At 36.1% G+C, this 17,514-nt stretch overlaps 1 protein-coding gene across 5 annotated transcripts in view; it reads right to left on the bottom strand.

Annotated features, from left to right (window-relative positions):
- Nucleotides 1–17,514, bottom strand: part of LOC118683427 (uncharacterized) — a 134,675-nt gene that overhangs the window by 114,145 nt on the left and 3,016 nt on the right. For 4 of the 5 annotated variants that reach the window (XM_070112294.1, XM_070112297.1, XM_070112296.1 and 1 more), the window contains exons 2-3: nt 14,435–14,576; nt 26–375 (exon numbers count right to left, since the gene is read on the bottom strand). In XM_070112294.1, the coding sequence (XP_069968395.1) occupies nt 26–375; nt 14,435–14,464 (380 nt within the window). In that variant the 5' untranslated portion in view covers nt 14,465–14,576. Of the gene's footprint in view, nt 1–25; nt 376–14,434; nt 14,577–15,091; nt 15,375–17,514 lie in introns of all 5 variants that reach the window. The other variant, XM_070112295.1, reaches the window with a different exon arrangement.

Raw genomic sequence — 17,514 nt, 5'->3', positions numbered from 1 at the left:
AGTCCTTTAGTGTTGTCATACTTACATCCACATTGCACGTAATTGTTCGCACGTTGGTTCTTGTGCACTCAATGGAAAAGTTTTTGGCACGACTATTTCACCACCGGTGTCTGCTGGACTCTCGAGGGCAGCGGCTGCAGCTGATGCCGCATTATTTACGGTTGTTCCTAGACCAGCGTTTGTAGCATCCACTTCAAACACTCCCGATGAACTAGCAGCTACTTTCGTCGGCGTGCCATAATCCATCGATCGGGCATTTAGTGACGATAGTAATGGTCCATGACTGTATTTAATTGATTCAGCCTCAGCCCCGCGCCATAGGTGGTTGAAATGAAAGATACTGGAGATGAGAAACAATAGCAATTGCCGCGATAGCTAGTAAATGTAAAAAAATACATTAAATAATAATTGCATGTAAAGTAAATTTAGTGGATATTGATAATTCATATTAGTATGCTTGTATAAATCTTTAGATCACTTATTCATTGTAAATAAAATAGTCAAGGCACATAGACATACATACAGATTTGTATGTACATAGTTAAGATAGATTGAAATTTGAGGAATGCGCTGCAACCTGTGGTTTATTGTTCCCTCTCCTGTTAATATTCTCTTTGGCCACAGAAGCGACACAAATCCGGGGAGGCATATTCTAATCTGTGCAAATGATACCGCAGCCTGCCTTAACGGACTGGTTGCCGCACCGTCTTTCGCCAGGAGATCGGCTATTAAGAATTATTATTAAATTTTATTTAAAAATCATCGGAATGATGAGACAAGTGCAAATCTAGGTGACTTTCTGTCCATCTTTGACCATGCAAGCGGTATCTTGAGTAGAAATTGAGATATCGGGATGAAACTTGGTGCACGTGTTGGCACCCAAGGGAGGTTAGTATTGAATATGATGAATGTGATGAAACTGAAATGATTACTTGGTCGGATTTATATGGATTGGACCACAGTAATCCAAGCCACTACAAGAGAATGGCAAGTACAGATTACTTTGGGAAGCCATTTATTGGCAATAGATAATGTCGGGTTGCTTGTTTAATTATATAATATAACAACAAGTGAATAGGTATTTCTAAGAGAAATGGAAATTATATATATTTTTTCGCTTGAAAGCTGTATGCCTATTATGATCTAAGACTTTGTTGTCATTAAAATAATATAGTATAACTAGAAACAAGTAAGGAAGGGCTAAGTTCGGATGTAACCGAACATTTTATACTCTCGCAAAGTCAAATGGTATACTCGTTTGAGATTTCTTTGTGGATTGACTGATATTTTCGGTAGAAGGTCAACTGTAGGCATTGGGGTCGACATATTTAGTACTTAGGGGCTTGAACAGTTTTGGTTCGATTTAGACAATTTTTGGTCACAAGGTGGCATACTTTAAACTTATTATTCACGCAAAGTTTTACCCCGATATAATCATTGTTGCTTGATATGCATAGTGGAAAGTGAAAGAATCAGATGGAATTGAAAATGGTCGATTTCGCCCATTTTCGCACTATACCATAGAAATATGAAAAGAACGTTATGCACCGAATTTGGTTGAAATCGGTTAAGCTCATCCCAAGGTATGGGTTTTCACCTAAAAGTGGGCGGTGCCGCGCCCACTGACTAATTTTGAACGCGGTTTCTATAAAGTCATCTCATACCATCCCAGAGATAAAATTTAATGTCTCTGGCGTGTTTAGTGCTTGGTTTATCGCGCGTTTAGTATTTTTTAACAGTACCGTTATATGGGGAGTGGGCGGGGTTTTCACCCGATTTCATCCATTTTCACACCGTCAATAGAGGTGTTAAAACATTTGCTCCCAGTGAATTTGGTTATTATAACTTTCGCGGTTTAGGAGATATGCACATTAAACTTATTAGGGGCGGGACCACGCTCACTTTCACAAAATTTTAACTGCATGTGCCCCTCCCTAATGTGATCCTTTGTACCAAATAACAGTCTTGTATCTTATTGCGGAGCTTAGTTATGGCAATATATTTGTTTTTGATTAATGGCGTTTTGGGGGCGTGGCAGTGGTCCGATTACGCCTATCTGCAATACCAACTGTCTTACGGTACCAAAAAACATGTGTACCAAGTTTCATGAAGATATCTCAATTTTTACTCAAGTTACAGCTTGCTCGGCGGACGGACAGACAGTCACCCGGATTTCAACTCCTCTCTTCACCCTGAACATTTATATATATATAACTCTATATCTAACTCGATTAGTTATAGGTGATACAAACAACCGTTAGGTGAACTCTGTAGCAACAAGTTGCGAGAGTATAAAAACGTTAATATTGGTTGCTACGAAACTATAATACCTCCACAGGTACATTTATTATAGCTATATATATATTTTTTTTCTTGATTTTGTTCGGTCGGTTTGAATGGCAGCTATAAACTATATTAGTCCGATCTTCACAATTCGAAAATTGTGGTGATGCCTTGGATGATAATCTGTACCAAATTTCGTGAAGATAACTTTTCAAATAAAAAAGTTTTCCGAACAAGAACTTGAGTTTAATCGGTCAATTTGTATGGAAGATATATGCTTTAATTGTCCGATCTAAACAATTTCTTGGAAAATTTCTGAGGTTCTGAGAATGTGCAGTTTCTTAGGGAGAAAACGACGTGTGCGAAATTTCAAAGCGATATCTCATAAACTGAGAGACTAGTTAGCTTATAAACAGGTGGACAAACCGATGGATATGGCTAAATCGACTCAGCTCGTCACGCTGTTCCTATTTAGTATTTTAAGGGTGATCCATTTTGAGGTTCCCTACTTTTTTAGGAAAAAAACACGGAAATTTAAATTAAATGGGGAATGTTTATTATCTTTCGAAAATAAATTCTTTGACATTTATTTTTTGAAGATTATATCTTTCCCATGTTGACCGCGGCTACGTCCCAGATGGTCCATCCGTTGAGTCCAATATTCGAACACTCGTTCGAGCATTTCGACTAGTAACTGGCGAATGACGCGCTTGATATTTTGCTCCAAGGACTGAATAGAAGCGGAATTGTCCGCATATACTTTAGACTTTACATTACAAGAAAAAGTCTAACGGTGTGATATCACACAATCTTGGTGGTCACTCGACCGGCGCAAAACGTGAAAATGGTAATTTTGTTTGCATACCCATTTTCTTTGAACTTTTAAAGAGCAAATAGAGCGAAGCGATATCGCTCTGGAAGGTCGAGCGGCTATAGTTCTTGCATAAGCTGTATTTTGTACGCTTTCAATTCAATCAAAATCTCGACGTAAAATGCGCCAACTCGTTCCATGCATCAGTCCGAGTTGATGCGAACGGCGCCGAATCGACTCTCCACAATTTTCGTGTACACTCTCAGCTACGGCCGCTATATTTTCTTCACTGCGGTCGAATATTATCCAATAAGGAATGCTGGGTCTCAATATGAGTAATGGTGTTGCGAATAGTACGCTCAGTAGGCCAATTATGTTGACCATAAGTTGAGCCAAGCGCGCGAAACACATTTACAGAACGTGAATTTTCGATTTGCAAACGTTGTTCAGGCGTCTTTCCGTGATGTAATATTACACAATATTAAACAAAAATTACATGACAGCTTGACACGCCTAACCCGTTATCTGCCAACAAAGGCTATTGAAAAAAGTACCTGTATTTGGATATCCGATGTGTCCGATGCCAGAACACTGTAGTGTCTTTCAAGCAGAATTGGCAGCAATTAAGGTAGCAGCACATGTACTTCAATGAATTACGGCTTCTTTTAGGGAGGTATGCATCCACTCCTATACAGGCCTTGACAATGAGCTCAAAGCAAGTCAAGGAGTGCATGACCTCACAAGCAGTAGTGCCAAGCTTCCTCTATATTAAAATTGTCTGGGTGCCTGGCCACACCGGAATCGTCGGAAATTATAAAGCCAATCAGTTCGCTAGAAAGGGCACCCTCCCACATTCGATTAGGATGGGAATGAGCAGATTGTTTTTTTTTAACGCATTATTTGCAACCCTGTAGGTGTCCTAACAGGACACTGTCCCATAGGCACTCTCGCGGTGAGGCAAAAGATGTTTCCGACCATTATCATCCATGAAAATATCGCCACGTTCGATTCCGAATATATCCAGACTTGGAAGATAGGAGTTCTCCAGAATATCAATATAGCATCCCCAAGTTCATCTCCAAATTTCATCACTTGATATATGTTGCGGTCCTGTACACCAACCTGTTTGCCAATCCATGTCCATGACCACCCATCTGATCCTATTCGATTAATTTTGGTTTCATCGGACCAAGTAACTTTCCTTCAATCATCGATGTTGAAGTGTTCACTTTCTTGATGTACTTCAATCAAGCCTTACGGTGCTTAGCACTTAAGAATTGCGTTTTACCATCGCTCTAGCCTTGAGCCAGTAATTTTTCAGGCAACTTCATACTGTCTTGTCACTGACATTGACTCCATGGACATCTCAGATGACGTCATTAGATTCCACAGCGGTATTTGTTCCTTCTGCTATAATTAAGCGCCTGCCAATTCGTGGAAAAATTGGAGGCAACTTCTGCAGACGGCCTCCACTCTTTCTTGATAATGATTGATTATTCTGTTTTTTATGTTTGCAAACAATTATTTACAACCATGAAATGAATCAAAACTGACCATCGATCAAGATTAAGGGATGCACGATTAGAAAGCCACATACATGTAGCTACCTCTTTAACAGGCTGAGAATCATCAGCTTATGTCGAAAAACAATCTTAAATTTCTCATAAAAAAAATTAAGTAAATTCGTTTTTCTGTTTTTTTTTTGATTTGCATTAAACTTTGTATATGTTATCGTTACTTTTTTAATACGCTTTTATTAGCTTGGGTTGTATGTATGTAATGGAATCTTAGATCTCAATTTTCACCGGTTTCCAGAAGTTTGAACGACTTTAAACTTTGCAGACATGTCAAGGACCGATGACAATGCAATACTTTGATAACAGTTTCCCAATACTTTATAGGTGGACGAAACCCCGCCCCTAAATTGTTTAATGTATATATCTTCCAAACCGCTAAAGCTAACTCACCCAAATTTGCTGAGAGGAAGTCCTTTTAGCCCTTTTTTATAAGCTTTGAAAATAAGCAAAATCAGATAATAAAAACGCACACTCTCCATATAGCAGTTATGTTAAAATATACTAAAAGTGCGATAACTGACGAAATAAATGCGCCATAAGCATTAAATTTCACAAACAAGATGGTAGGGAAGAGCTTTTTAGGAGGAGGTGTAGAAATTTTGAAATGGGCGTGGCAACACCAACCTTTAGGTGAAATCCTATATCTCAGAAACAATCGAACCAATGTCAATCAAATTTGGTATGTGAGGTTACCCAGCCATTCCTATCACCCACTTTGAAAATCGACGAAATCGTACAACGACTATAAAGCCATGAAGCTCAAAGCAGATACTATCCCAAAATGTCCCTAAAGCTATGCAGCTAAAAGCATCAACGATCCATGCTGTCATTTGATTAACAAATTTACTCAAACGCATCCTTAAATAAAGTGAAAAAACTACTTTTGGCTAAATAATAAGTATTGTTTAAAATACTAAAAAACATGCCTTTTAAGTACAGTAAACTAAAAAATTAAAAATAAGTACAGTTTTAAAAAACTAAAAAAAAACGCTTTGAAATCACTTCAAACTAAAAAGTGAAAAATAATTCCTTATATAAACTGACAGAAATATTGACCGATAAATATTTGTATTATTGTGAGAAAAGAGTGGTATGGTTTGTGCCATATTTTTCGTATATCGAACACATCACACTTTTCCTTGGGGAGAAAAGTTTTCAATTGCTATCCAATTCCAGATACGAACATATTTATGTAAAATTTGAGTGAGGCAAAACATTTTTCTAGCGACGACTTAGTGTCACGATTACATCAACTTTTAATGTTTGATAATGATTTCGAAAATACAGCTTTTTCCGTAATAACACGAAATAAAATTTTTTTAAAATTGTAGAGTTTTGAAAAATTTCTATGCCAAGAAAAAAACATAGACATACATAGATCAAAGTGGCATTTCTGCATCTAATAAATAACAATTAGCGTCGAAAATGGAATTGATTCAACCAAACTATTCTGGGACATTTGTATTAACTACGGACGGGTCTAATGTTGTAAGAAGCCCTGTACTTTCCCAAGGATATAACCTATTACTTTCATTTCAAACATTCCTTATAAATTAAAAGAAATTATCCCACTAATGAAAAGGAAGTATACTCTATTGTGTGGGAATCTTCGTAATTACCTGTATGGTGTAACGAATCTCGAAATCCATACAGGTCATCAACACTTGACAATTGAATTGTCAACCCGTAATCCTAATTCAGAAATGAAGAGATGGCACTCATTAATAAAAGAATTTGCTCCAAAATTTGTATACCAACCTGGTAAAAACGATGTTGTAGTAAATGCAATGTCGGGCTTTCAATAAAATATTATATCCAATGAGTCAATCGCAGAACAATGAATCACTAAATTCCACTTAGAGTAGCGATAATAATCGAATACAGGAAATAAAAACCTGTAAACCATTTTCAAACAACAAATTATATTATATAAAAATAAATTTTCAATTCACGAGATAATTCTAAACTTCGGAGATAAAAGGAACCTACAAGAATATCATACAATCTATTGACTACTCTGAAAAAATGTATTCAATCAAAAGGTGACTGCAATTAATTAATCGTGGAGGCCTTGTAAAATTTCATAACGATATCTCAAACACTGAGAGACTAGTTCGCGTTTAGACAGACGGGCACATGGCTAAATCAACTCGTCAAGCTCATCATTTATGTATATATTTTATAGGGTCTCCGACGTTTCCTGCTTGATGTTACAAACTGCTTGGCAAACTTAATGGCTGAACAGTTTCTTGGGGAGAAAAGGATGTGTGCAAAATTTCATAACGATACAGATGGACATGACTAAATCAGCTCAGTACATCACGCTGATCAGTTTTATATATATTTTATAGGGTCTCCGACGTTTCCTGCTGGATGTTACAAACTTCGTGACAAACTTAATATACCCTGTTCAGGGTATAAATATTGAATACAAGTAAAATATTAAAGCAAAAGTTTTGGAACTTGTTCAATCTGTCTGTGAAGTAAATCACATCATATAATGAACCAAGTAATACCAATAATCAGATATAACAAGAACAAATGTTAATTTGGCTTTACCGAAGCTATAACACCCCTCACAAGTGTATTTTTTTATAGCATAGAAGGGTATTAAAAGATCTTTATTCTGATTTTGATCGATCAGTTTGAATGGCAGCTCTAAGCTGTAATCGTCAGATCTGATCTATTTTTCTGAGGTTGTAGCGATGCCTTGGATAATAATCTATGTAAAATTTTGTGAAAATACTTCGTCACATAAAAAAGGTTGCCATACATGAATTGGATCGACCATTTGTTTGGCTGCTATAGACTATAATTGTCCGATCTGAATCATTTCTATGGAGATTGTAGCGAAGCTCTGGATAATAATCTTTGGCATATTTTTTGAAGATACCTTCACAAAAAAATTAGTTTTCTATGCAAGAATTGTGTTTGATCAGTCAGTTGTATGGCAGCTATATGCTATAGTGGTCCGATATCGGCGGTTCCGGCAACTGAGCGGTTTCCTGGTGAGAAAAGGACGTGCGCAAAATATCAGACCGATATCTGGGTAACTTAGAGACTAGTTCGCGGTTATACAGACGGACAGATAGAGGGGTAGACTAAGTCAGCTCGGCTCGTTACGCCGATCATTTACGATATACTCATATATATCAGAGGTGTCCTTTTGGGTGTTACAAACTTCATGGTAAACTTAATATACTCTGTTCGGGGTATAAAAAAATAGTTCATTCTACAATAATTGAGTGACTGAGAAACGATTTTGAGAGCTGCACAACAATATAATAATGACTATACATTCCGTAATAGAATTTAAAGCAACAGATATTTTTCATAATAAATTAAATCATGACAATTTACGTGGCAAGCTCAAATAGACGCAGAAAAATTATTTAAACCCAAAATTACTGAATACAAAGACAACAAAAACTGAATAGACGAACAAATTCACCCAGGTGAAGTTATATCTGAAAATTCTAGGGGAGAGAAAAAAATATAACAAGTGGTTAACCCTTATGTTAGCAACCCACTTTACTGACGTCTTTTATCAAAATTTTTTCTTCAAATAATAATAGTCAGTGACAATTTAAAGAAAAAATAATAATAATAACAACGTAGAATCGTGAATGACATCTGAAACCTATTTGGGACAACCCAGGTAGTCGACCGGCTTTTATTGTTCGGAGCCCAGCAGATGCCGTTCAAAAGAGATTTTTAGTATGTCACAGATTTTTGATGGGATCAGACGTGTTTCATTTGGTGTTCTCTTGACAGTGAAAAATAAAGCTATGGAACAATTATCGAGAGCTGACTATGCTCGGTAAGTAAACGTTGCATATATTTAACATTTGTAAATATTTAAATTACAATTTTGTATAATATAATTATAATTATTTACGACGTTTATCACATAATATTTAATTTATTAGGTTAAGTGCAACCGAAAGGAATGAGCAAATAATTCGAATACAGATCATATATTTGACATGTGGCACTCCAATTCTTATCCGTTGTATCGAAACCAGCTAAGTATGGTATAAAGATCTGGTGGATTTGTGATGCAGAAAACGCATATCCTTTGCAAGGGATTATGTACACTGGTAAAACAGACAATACTCGAGAAAAATATTAAGGTGAAAGAGTAGTGAAAGAATTGGCGGCTCCGTGCCGAGGTAGTGGTAGAAACATCTGCATGGATAACTTCTTTACTACTGTATCAGTGGTGGAATATTACCATTGTTGCACGGTATAAAGATCTGGTGGATTTGTGATGCAGAAAACGCATATCCTTTGCAAGGGATTATGTAAACTGGTAAAACAGACAATACTCGAGAAAAAAATCAAGGTGAAAGAGTAGTGAAAGAATTGGCGACTCCGTGCCGAGGTAGTGTTAGAAACATCTGCATGGATAACTTCTTTACTACTGTATCAGTGGTGGAATATTACCATTATTGCACGCTAAACAAGAATAAACCTTACATCCCTAGTGTTATGGGAGCAAATAAGACAAGGGAGCAGTATTCGACAGTTTTTGGATTTCACGAAAAGGTTACCATGTGTTCCTACGTTCCTAAAAAATATAAAGCTGTCATTCTGATATCTACAATGCATTCAAATATATCAGTTGGTGATGACGCTAAACGAAAACCAGAAATAATAAACTTTTATAATAAATATAAAGATGGAGTTGACACAATGTACCAAATGGTGCGGAGATACACCAGTCAACGACCATATTCGAGATAGCCAATGGCAATGTTCTTCAACATGCTAGATATTTCTTCATTTGCGGCATATATAATTTATTATGAAAATAATAAAATGATTGTCAAAAAAACGAGAGAACGTCGTCAATTTATGCGTAAACTAAGTGAATAACTAGCATTGCCGATGATTGAACATCGCACGGCGAATTCTCAACAAAGATTGCCATTGAAAGTGTATTAGGCCATATACTGACAGAAACAGTCGTGATAAATCCTGGTCCAGAGACTCCAAAAGATAAAACCGGAAGGAAAAAAGTAACAGGATCTTGTCATGTCTGCAATGCTTTGCCAATAAGAAGACGGCGTAAGGCCTGTTCCAATTGTCACCAACCTGAGTGTGACTAGCACTCAGTTAATCGTGTACAATGTATTCAATGTCATTAATTATAAACAAAAGTGTAATATTTCTTTTTTTTTATAAAATTTAGTTGCATGCATTGATAGAGAGTATATACAATTTGTTTTCTATGCTTTCCACTGTGCCCGGGTACCCAGCTGCTAATAGGGATGGCTAGAGTTTAAGCTTATTTAAAACAAAAAATAAATCAATTAAATGAACTCACAAATAGCTTTCTTTTAAGTTAAAAAACGATGATTTGAGAGCTTAAAATGAAATATTGAATTTTTTTTAAGCTATTCACACAAATAAACCGCGGTGGGTACCCGGGTACCCGGTTACTAACATAAGGGTTAAGGTAAAATTCGGGAATAAATTCCTTCGAAACATTATGTCATAAAAAAGAAGGTTTTAATACTCTGAATCTGTACCTGTTGGACGATCTTTCAATCAGGTATAGACTTTTTGATATGAATTTTTATTAATTTTCATAAATTTGGTTTTATACTCTACTATGGTAACTTTTCAACTCCCAGATACCGAATATGTGGACCACTGTGCCTATAACTGATATCTACTGAAAATATAGGTACATTCCTGAGATATATTATTGAGAATCAGAGATAATTTTTTCCTTATTATAATGTGATTGTGTTCAAAAATGGGTAAAATCGGCTCAAAACTTCCCCTGGCCTTCATTTAAAGATTATCTAACTTCAGGTTACTTCATACTGTATAAGAGTATATCGGTCAATTTGTGAGTTTTATAAATAAAGATCACGGATCTCTGGTGATGATATATCGTAATGCCAAAATTGGATTAAGCGGTTTCACGATTTTTCGCAGTTCGCATATACAACAAACCTAATTTTCGTTATTCTAGCAGACTTTTTGTCGTATATGTCTTTCAGTGTTCGAGTTGTTTTTATAAAACTGTGTGGAAATATTTTTTCAACTATACTAGAGTAATGCTAAAAGTAGTGTAATATGTAGTGGGTATATGAAAGTATTTCTTCGCTTTTGATCTTTGCAAATGGTGAGAGTATAATAAATTTAAGGTAAACAAGTAAGGAAGGGCTAAGTTCGGATGTAACCGAACATTTTATACGCTCGCAAAGTCAAATAGTATACTCGTTTGAGATTTCTTTGTGGATTGAGTGATATTTTCGGTAGAAGGTCAACTATAGGCACTGGGGCTCACATATTTAGTACTTAGGGGCTTAAACAATTTTAGTTCGATTTAAACAATTTTTGGCCACAAGGTGGCATACTTTAATCGCATTATTCACGCAAAGTTTTATCCCGATACAGTCATTGTTGTCTGATTTGCATAGTGGAAAGTGAAAGAATCAGATGGAATTTAAAATGGTGTTATATGGGAAGTAGGCGTGGTTGTAGTCCGATTTCGCCCATTTCCGCACTGTGACATAGAAACATGAAAAGAACGTTATGCACCGAATTTGGTTGAAATCAATTAAGCAGATCTCAAGATATGGGTTTTCACCTAAAAGTGGGCTGTGCCACGCCCACTGTATAATTTTGAACGCGGTTCCTATAAAGTCATCTCATACCACCCCAGAGATGAAATTTAATTTCTCTGGCGTGTTTAGTGCTTGATTTATCGCGCTTTTAGTAGTTTTTAACAGTACCGTTATATGGGGAGTGGGCGGAGTTGCCACCCGATTTCAACTATTTTCACATCGCCAATAGAAGTGCTAAAAAAATTTGCTTCCAGTGAATTTTGTTATTATAGCGTTAGCGGTTTAGGAGATATGCACATTAAACCTATTAGAGGCGGGACCACGCCCACTTAAAAAAAAAAAATTTAACTGCAGATGCCCCTCTCTAATGTGATCCTGTGTACCAAATAACAGTCTTGTATCTTATTGCGGAGCTTAGTTATGGCAATTTATTTGTTTTTGATTAATGGCGTTTTGTGGGCGTGGGAGTGGTCCGATTACGCCCATCTGCAATACCAACCGTCTCATGGTACCAAGAAACATGTCTACCAAGTTTCATAAAGATATCTCAATTTTTACTTAAGTTAGAGCTTGCACGGACGGACGGACGGACAGACAGTCACCCGGATTTCAACTCGTCTCTTCATCCTGATCATTTATATATAATATATATAACCCTATATCTAACTCGATTAGTTTTAGGTGATACAAACAACCGTTAGGTGAACAAAACTATTATACTCTGTAGCAACAGGTTGCGAGAGTATAAAAACGCGAACCTGTAAAAGTTCTACCAAAAGCCAAAAGATATGAACAAGAAAGATGCAGGCTATCAATATCTCAAATAAAAATTTCCTCGAATGAGTAACCCAAATTAAAAGAAGGAATTTTTGTAGGCTTTACAGATTCGCGAGCTTGAGTTGGTTGAAGCTTTCAATTGAAAGTTGAGCAAAGCAGAAAAAAGAACTGTGGTGGCTTTTGCAAAAGTACCTATGTCATAATTTTCATGGGAATATTAGCCGCATCAAATGCGCATGGTGAAAGTTTTCGCTAAAGAAGGAAATGACCAACAGTATTCTTGCTTATTTCTGTTGATCGATTCGCCGAGCAGCTCCTATGGAATCGATGAAAATAAAACTAGTAAGGAAGGGCTAATTTCGGTTATAACCGAACATTTTATACCTTCGCAATTTGCACGGATCAAAGTTGGTGTAATACTTTCAGGTGTTGCAGAACGTTGTAATACAAAATGTTCAGTAAGAATTCATATTCATTTTTCGAAGAAACCGAATGCTTTACAATAATATTTTGGTATCTTAATAATTTCTGTATATTATAGATCGTAGACTCACTTAATTATGTAATGAAAGAAAATCTGTCTGATGCCAACATGACAAGCAATCCTTCTTTAACTTTGTCGATGTTATTGTCATTAACAGAGATTGATGGACGACTATGAAGCAAGTTTTCGATGCTTCACGACCTTCACTGAATTCTTTGTGGCCTTCAAATACATGATAAGTTGACTTACCAAAATACTTCTGCAACATTTTCAACGATTCCGCAGCCGTGATTCCAATGGAAACACAAACTTTCATGCAAAAACCAAACATACTTTTCGCGTCATAAGCAAACAACTGCTATACACATACAAATTGACAACTGGTTACCAAACTTCACATGAACATGAAAAAGGGTTGTACCAATCTAGGAAACAAATTTGTATCGATTCGATTAGCGCGCGCAGTTTCAATGGACCAGTTCGGGTTCTCAGTGATTAGATAGTACCTATATCTCGAAAGCGGAGAGTTTGTGCCGAAGGCGTGGTAAGTATAACGGTATAAAAACCCCGAAAATTCCATGATATCATCTATTTTTGATTTCCTTTAATATAAATTGACGCTTTTACAAAGTTTCTGTTAGCATCAAGTTGACAAATACGTATAACTAACATATGTTACATACAAATAAACGCATGCATACGCACATTTCTAACGCGCAAGCGCACCACAAACAGCAAAATAAAAAAAAATTTAAAAAAATTGCTAAAAACAAATATTTGGCCAGGATTCGAACCATGAATATGAGTTTACTACTTGTACGAGTACTAATTGTTCTTATATGTACCCTGAACAGGGTATATTAAGTGTATCGCGGTTTGTAAAACACAAAAGGAAACGTCGGTGACCCTATGAAATATATATTTAAATGATCAGCATGACGAGATTAGTAGATTTAGCCATGTTCGTCGGTCTGTCCGTTCGTATGCAAGTCCGTTTGTCTGTATATACGCGAACTAGTCCCTCAGTTTTGGAGATATCGATCTGAAATTTTGCACACGTCCTTTTCTCCCCGGGAACCGCTAATATCGGGTCACTATGACATATAGCCGCCACACAATCTGAAAACTTTTGTATTGGTGCCACCGAAGTTAAGGTTTTTTCTATATAAGAAGATGATGATTACAATATATAAAGAAATAAAAATATGTTGCATTCTATGCTAGTGAGAGGTAGTAAAAATTTTTTCGTTTTTAGATTTTCATTCGTAGACGTATTTCTTTTGACACTTTAGCTATTTACTAGAATTAAATCCTTTCTTGTAACTTTAACTCCATATAACTTTTAAAGTAAGGTTTTAATGAAAAAAATTCTTCCGACCTGTTTTTTGTAGAGCGAGAAACCTTGTACTAGAAACTCACTTGCTCAAAGTAGTAGGTTTATTTGGTTATAAAATAACAAAAAAATTATTGCAACAGATTAAAAATCCCATGTAAAATGTATGGGAAAAGTCAATTGATTTAGAAACGATTTAAATTAAAAATAATAAGCTTGTTTAGGTTGGGTCCCATTTTTAGGACAAAACACTTCTCGGAGCGTTTACAAATACATACTTTCTTACTGCGAAGTTTTATTGATTCGTAAATGTTTAATATATGCAATTGTTGTAGACATGAATAATAAGAAGTCCTTACCATTACTTCTAATTTTAATTTTGTTTTAAGTAATTAGCAAATAATCATGACTTTTTTCAATAATTAATTATAGCAGCTGATTACAAGTGCTCCGGTTAATCATGATAACGGACTCAAGTAATCGTAATCTGTATTCAATAGTTCCAGCCTCTGAGCATATAAGTAAATATTTGTTCTTAAACAGTGTTACAATTTGAATATTTATATAAATATACGCTTTACTTACCGGAATATTCCTTATATGAAATGACACCATACCAATATAAATTTGCTTTTGACACCGTCAAAAGATCGGATCGGTCGTTCAGTGCAGCTTGTTATGGTATTGTGCAAATCGCAGTCGTCCACACTACAGCTGAAGATAAAGCCTGAACTCCCAGAGATTTCATGGATGTAGCATTAGCGGAATAAACGCAAATATTTATATGGTAAATTTAGGTATTTGGTAATCATATATTTTTTTAAATCTTAACTGTAGGCGTACAAATGCTTGTGGCAGTGGTTAAATGACGGTGTCTCATGCAGACGAAATTGTTTGTGTGATAAAGATACAAGATTCAATATACAAATCAAACTCAAAATAAAAAGTTATTTTCCGTTAGTTACCAAAATCCCCGTAGGAATAATATGTGCATACAAATGTGTTGCATGCAGTATAATTAGTATTGATTATATTATTAATGTTTTTTCATAAATAACACATATACTCTTCATTGTTTGCTTTAGTTGTTGTACATTCAGTGCATTGTGCTGAAAATTGATTAATAATCAAGTGCGCATAAGTGCTGAAGTTAAAAGGGACTCCAAAGGTGCCTTAGGTAAATACAACATGTGTTGCACGACATATTACTAAGAAATGTGCTAAAGAAATTTGAGTTAGCACCTGTTGTTCGCCGTTGCTAGAAGCAGAACGGTTTCTCCGCTTCGCAAGAAGCTTTTGTGTGTTGTTCGATAGGGGGTACACAGCTACATCCTGTTGTTGCGGCCTCTACATTATAAGTATCATGTACGCATTTATATTATGTGGGTGGAAGTCCGTATACATTTGGCACCCGCAACATCCTCATTGCAATGAGAAGACAACATTGGTGGTGTATCCGTATGCTGCACGCGTCTACTCTGTCCAATCGATCGCCCACACTTGTCATAGGCATAGGTTGAGGGCACTAAAGAAGGGATGATTAAACTGAATAAATGAGCTTAAGTTTTTGATTGGAAGCTCCTAACAACTCTTTGCATAAATTCATTTAGGCAGAGTACAGATATTAAGAGTGAATTATGTAAATATATTGAATATGTTTTTATACACCCACGTACATGCCAAGGGATGCATACCAGGTATTACAATATAAGATTAAAATACTGAACAAATTTTAAAATGTACGAGTTTGACTTTGGCATTGAATTTAGTATGAGCTCATGATCCAACGTTTCTGAGCCCAATTTTGTTCACCGATGAGGTCCTTGTTTGGGTAAATGGGTATGTAAACAAACAAAATTGCCACAGTTGGGATAAAGAGCAACCTGAAGAGATTCATGAGCTGCCATTTTATTCAGAAAAAATAACGGTTTGGTGTTGTTTGTGGGCCGGTGGAATCATCGGTTCATATTTCTTCAAAAATAATGCGGGTGAGAACGTAACCCTCAATGGCGACCGTTATCGTGCCATGATAATCGACTATTTGATACCTAAAATTGAAACTCGTTATCTCGGCGACATTTGGTTTCAACAAGACGTCACCACTTAATATACACCGCATCAATCAATGGATTTATTGAGAAAACAGTTGGGCCGGTCGAGTGACCACCAAGATCGTGTGATGTCACACCGTTAGACTTCTTCCTGTGGGGATATGTAAAGTCTGAAGTCTATGCGGGCAATCCCGCTTCTATTTAGGCCTTGGAGCAAAACATCACGCGCGTCATTCGCCAGTTACCAGTCGAAATGCTCCAAAAAATAATAGAAAATGGGACTTAACGGATGAACAGTCTGGGACGTAGCCGCGGCCAACGTTTGAAAGAGATAATCTTCAAAAAGTAAATGCCAAAGAATGTTCTTTCGACTGATAATAAACATTTCTCATTAAATTGTTTCTTTAAAAAAGTAGGGAATCTCAAATCCCTAGATCACCCTATAAGATTAATTTTGATACATTCATTTGCTCGTGCACATATTCAGTCCGGCATATACCCGCTGAAACGATCTGAAATTACTTTCGAAATTGAGAGCGGCAGAGGTTAATGAAGTAATTTTGGTGAACAAAGAGCGAGTTTCTGTTAATAGTTTAGGTGAAGTCAGCATAGTTTTAAATGTGAACAACCAAAAGGTCGAAACCAATATTCGAAATGTGGAACATGTTCCCAACCCTTGCGCTAATTTTTGTCGGTGCGTCGCATGCAGAAAATGATTTGAAGAAACTAGACTGTGCCAACTGGAAGAGTAATGACAACTATTGACAGTTTTGAGCTTTGGCATCGAAGGTTCAACGCTTGGAATTAATTTCAACAACGCAAGTAAGAATGGTTGCATTGTATACCGTAAGAGCATAAAATAAAAGTGCTGAGAACAGATAATGGCACTGAATATTGTAATTCACAATTTATAAAATGTATGCGTAAATGTGGTTCATCAAAAACCAGCTCCATATACGCCCGAGCAGAACGGGAATTGCAAATACGGCAGTAGAGGTAATAGTCGAAGTCCGGAAGAAATATGGAATTTGAAATACTTACGCATATTTGAGTGTGTTTTGGTTAGAAATTGCGTTTTATCAAATTTCAAATTCGAATCTGGCTGAAAGCAAAAGAGCAATTTATTCGAAGTGGGTTTTTAAAACTAAGCGAAATGCTGAATGTGCGCTTGTTCGTTATAAAGCATGTGAACATAAAAGCGAAATTTATACGAGAGAAGCTGCAATATAAGTCATTACAGCTGAAATATATTTCTACAAGCGAAATGTTAGCAGATGGCTTAACAAAGGCGATACCTGTTGTTAAGAATGAATTTATTAAAGTTAAATTAGGCTAAACATCCTTTTAGTGTTGTCAGATGTTCTGTTAATATATAATGAATGTTAATGAAATAATATAAATCTGGCATCACCAAATTTAATTTTCTTGTTACACTGTTCTTATGTACATACATTATATTTCAATAAAATCAGTCGCCATCTTACATTGAAACTGCGTGTACATACCTCTGCTCAACAGCTAAGGCACAGCAGTTTTACTTAAACAATAAATAGATAAATATTCCTTTTCGAAACTCATTTTACAACGTGAAAATTAGAAGCGAGGGTGCATTAG

This window comes from Bactrocera oleae, chromosome X (assembly GCF_042242935.1).
Source record: "Bactrocera oleae isolate idBacOlea1 chromosome X, idBacOlea1, whole genome shotgun sequence".
In the NCBI taxonomy this organism is placed as follows: Eukaryota; Metazoa; Arthropoda; class Insecta; order Diptera; family Tephritidae; genus Bactrocera; species Bactrocera oleae.
Note: the sequence above shows the minus strand (reverse complement) of the source record. Positions and strands in the feature narration are given on the sequence as shown.